Source organism: Halyomorpha halys, unplaced genomic scaffold, assembly GCF_000696795.3.
Source record: "Halyomorpha halys isolate HHAL.00 unplaced genomic scaffold, Hhal_1.1 Scaffold765.1, whole genome shotgun sequence".
NCBI lineage: Eukaryota > Metazoa > Arthropoda > Insecta > Hemiptera > Pentatomidae > Halyomorpha > Halyomorpha halys.
Genome location: NW_027113294.1, coordinates 396,533 through 400,896, shown reverse-complemented (window position 1 = coordinate 400,896; position 4,364 = coordinate 396,533). Strand labels below are relative to the sequence as shown.

At 28.1% G+C, this 4,364-nt stretch overlaps 1 protein-coding gene across 3 annotated transcripts in view; it reads left to right on the top strand.

The window, feature by feature from the left end:
• Positions 1-4,364, top strand: part of LOC106686016 (uncharacterized) — a 38,533-nt gene that overhangs the window by 31,886 nt on the left and 2,283 nt on the right. For 2 of the 3 annotated variants that reach the window (XM_067050862.1, XM_067050861.1), the window contains one exon: positions 1,596-1,747. In XM_067050862.1, coding sequence (XP_066906963.1) covers positions 1,596-1,690 — 95 coding nt within the window. In that variant the 3' untranslated portion in view covers positions 1,691-1,747. Of the gene's footprint in view, positions 1-1,595; positions 1,748-4,364 lie in introns of those variants that run through there. The other variant, XM_014429089.3, reaches the window with a different exon arrangement.

Here is a 4,364-nt window from a genome sequence, read left to right as displayed (position 1 = left end):
ATATATTAACTAAATATATAAATAACTGTTTATAAATAGTTATAAACTATTTGTTCCTTTTTGACCGCAACCCTGACCATCTTCTTACATTTTTTAAAATATAAATATCATCTCTGATCCTGTTTTGAACAAATCTTATCATTTCATTTTCTCTCCACTACATGTGTAACAATGAGTGCACAATTTTCCCTTATTATTAGAATCAACTGTATTTAGCATGTTATTACAAAAATATAAACTATAAAATGGCCTTAAAGCCAGGAGTCAGATCAAACTCAAATTTTCCTAGATCGACCCTGATTATTGGTTAATCCTCTATTTTACCAGGTATAATTTCATGTAAAAACCTCAACCTATATTCGGGCAAATATGTTATAGATTTTTATTTAAATTTCTTTTAAAACATTTTAAAAGTTTTGTTTATCGTTTAGAATTAAAAGTTACTCATGGTTTGGGCTTACTATAAATTTTTTATAATCGGGATTTTAGTTTGTTTTAAATTATTCTTTATGACTAAGGATTCTTTTCCGAATTCTTAAAAATTTTTATATTCAAAATTCTTCAATGATATAAATATATATTGTTTTTGTTTTTTAAGTATAAAAATATGAATATAATTCAATTATAATATTTACCTATAAAAATCCTTTATTAATAGAACCCAGTAAAACATCATAAGCATTATATAAATATTTTAAATAATGTTTAACCTTTCACTACTCATACATTTTTTAACATGTATGCTTGCATTCGTCTATTGTACTATACAAAATTGTTCTATTTAAAATTAGTTTTGTTAGTTATATAACTTTTTTTCTTTTAACTTAAGAAATAATTTATTGGAAGATCGATGATTGACTGTATGTGATATTAAAAAGAAGACAGTACAGTTACTGTTACTATACATATTTTCAGAACATCAGAATTTTCGAATACAGAAGATCAATAAACCATCAAAAAAGGTAATAAAAATAAATCTTCCACTAAATCATAAATCTTAAGGTATATCCCAATAAAAGGAAAACGAATTAAGTTGTAATGATTACATGAATATATAAATAAATGTTTATAGATTCTTTATAAATATTAAAAACAACCAATAATATTTCTAGTAAATTTTATGTCTCTCTCTCTCTCACTATCTATTTATATCTCCACATATTTACACCTGAAACTTTTGTTATTGTTCCGTAATTGAGTGGTTAATGTTAGTCACTCTTGTAATAGTTATAAAATTATTGATCTCATCTGCGAGTGTGTTTATATTTTTGCAACTTAGTTACTTCTGCCAATCGCAACTGATAATTGAAAAATAATTTCCAATTTACTGAGCATAAGTGAAACGCAATTTACTACTTGAGTAGTGAAAGGTTTAATATCAAATTTTGTATTTTGGTTTCTTCTATATTGGAATATTTATTATAAAATCTTTAATATATATTGTTTGTTATATTTGAGAATAAGTATCACTTATAATTATTTTTCAATATATATATATATATAAAATTGCCTTATCATTTTATTTATGTACTTAAAAAATTATTTTGAATGTATGACTGTAAAATATCTAATTTTATATATTTTCTTTACTACAGAAGGAGGAGATACACAGAATATTCACATTCATGTTACGCATCACAATTTCCCTTCTTGTAGTAAGTTGTTTATGAATAAAGATGTTTTTGTTTGAAATAATGTTTTTTTTTTTTTACATGATTGTGTTTTGAATAAAATTGTATGATTTTTACTTATCGTTTTGTTTAAATTGCTACTTACTTTTCCTCTATTTTAAGTGCATGCTAATATACTCCTTGAGCTTCTAAATTTTACTAAAAGTGTATTTTAACTTTAACAAATGAGGCAGAGCATGTTTAAATCAGGTAAAGCCTTCATGGGCTATTTTTTATAGATATACATAAAATGGCAATGGAAGCAAAGTGGCACAGAGATAAAGTAATATACTATTAACTCCAAGGACTCAGGTTCAAATCCCTCTGTAGCTGTAATTATTTATTCTGTTACTGTAGCCATTAGTCAACCCTGTGGGTTCTGGAGCCTTCTGGGGTTCACCCAGACTCTATGAGCAAGTAAATGGATACCCTTACTTGGAGAAAAATCTGGCGGTCAAGCGTGATCTTGAAAAACCACCTCCTACTATAAACATTCTAAAGTTGTATTTCCTTACATGTACTGCACCCCGACCCTTTATGGCTTGTAGTAGTACAAATTTAATTTTTTTTTTGTTGATTTTTAAAACAAATTTCAGTAAAACTTCTCTTAATGGACACTTCTGCATAGTGGAGTTGCTTCCTAAGGGACAATTTTATTAAGGTTCCTGTCAGCAAGATACAAAAAGGGGGAAACTGAGTGAATAAGGCACTATGCTACTAAATCCAAGATCCCGGGTTCAAATCTGGGGATATCTAATTTTTTATTCTGTTACTTTAACCGTGAGTCAACTCAGTGGGGTTCTGTAACCCTCTGGGGCTCACCCAGCCAAATAAATTTGGTCCCCTTAATTGGTGAAAAATCTGATGGTGGAGCGTGATCTTAAAAAATCACCTCCCTGGATAACCTTGTTCTAAAAAGAGTACTTTCTTAAAAAGGTATGTACCCTGACCCTACATGGGCTGTAGCGGTTATTATTATTATACATAAACTGAAAAATGTTTAACAAATGTCCTTTAACTCTGCATACCTACCAGTTTTGTATTTAACAAACGGTATAGCGTTCAGTTCTTTTGATCATTACAGTCTGAAAATGGTTCTTTTATATAAAGTAAAAGTATGAGGCCATATGTGTGATAAGATTAGCTCAATGGAAAAACAATGGGTGTTATGATTCAACATCATAAATTCAATTAAAATAATGTTTTTGATATTTATTTATACATCATCAATTTAAGATACATAACAGCATGAGCATAAGTATATATATAAAATTATATGAACTGAAGAAAAAATAAAACAATTACAATAATATAAACCTTATGAAGATTTATTTAATAAAAATAAAAATTATTAAGTAAATCTAATAAAATAATTTTTAAATTAGAAATTGCATCATAAACACGATGTAAAAGATGTAGCTGAACTGAGACGGTTTCGTTAGTTAAACTTCAGTTTATTTAAATGTTTAATTAAAGAATAGATAGAGGAATAAAATATTTAACAAGGCATCTCGGGCTGTTTACTATGACAACAAAGGCCATCTTGATAATCACCAGTCAATATACTAAGAATAATAATGATAATCCTCTTTTTTGACATGTGTATAGTTTTAGGTGAATCGAAAACTCTCTCTATTATATAAAACCCGTTTTAGTGATCTCTGTGTAATATTTTATTTTACTCTCTCAGTGAATTGTAAACTTAAATCCCGAACAGTTAGAAACACCTCATACTAGACGGCGAATTGAAAACTTAAAGCCTTAACAGTTAGAAAAGAAAAGGAAGCCTCAACATAATGTACAATAAAAATATTTGAACTAAAAGGCTCAAATTGATGTTGGGCATATATGGGTATGATTTAAAAAAGGATTGCGAATTCTATGATGCTTTAACGTTTGAAGAGAAAATGTCTAAATTGAAAAATAATTGCTGTAACCAAGATAAAATCAAACTACCACCTCCAGATGATCTCTATTATAACACATAGAGCTACAGAATATGTAAATTACAGTTATACAATTTGAATGAGTAGTACAATTAAATGAACAGTTGTATAATTTGTAAAAGGTTGGTTGGTCCACCGTTAAGAGGGCAGGTGGTACCTCCCTCGTTTTAAAAAAACTTCTGTATCTATATTGTTGGTTATTTTCTAGTTATTCTGTACTTCATTATACAATGAATAAATTGAAGCACAGAAGGTTGTTTTTTGTCCTTATGCCTGAAACTATGACCAAACATTGCCACCAATAAAATAAATTTTTACTTCTTCACTGACCACACCCCCAACCATCACATAAAAAAAAAAAAAGAAAAAAAAATTAAAAATTCCCTCTTGTTGAGTAACCAAAGGAATTGTTAGTATGTTCATAGCTAAGAGTTAGTGTTTACATGGATATACAAACTGAATTCTAATGAGGTAATTTTTTCGTAGCTCTATTAAAAAACAAAAGAGTTTTACAAGCCTGTTGTCTCTAATATTTTTAAACACTCCTTAATTTAGTTTTAGCATGTTTGTACTGGTACTAATACTGTGTATATTCAGTAATTTGAGGCTGAAAATTTCTAACCATCATGGTGTTTATTATGCTGTTCTTTATTGTGCAAATAAAAACTGCTTGTGACAATGCTATTGTAGCCTTGAAAATTTAGAAAAGCTTATCAAAGACAATAATGGAACTTTAGAGATAAGATTA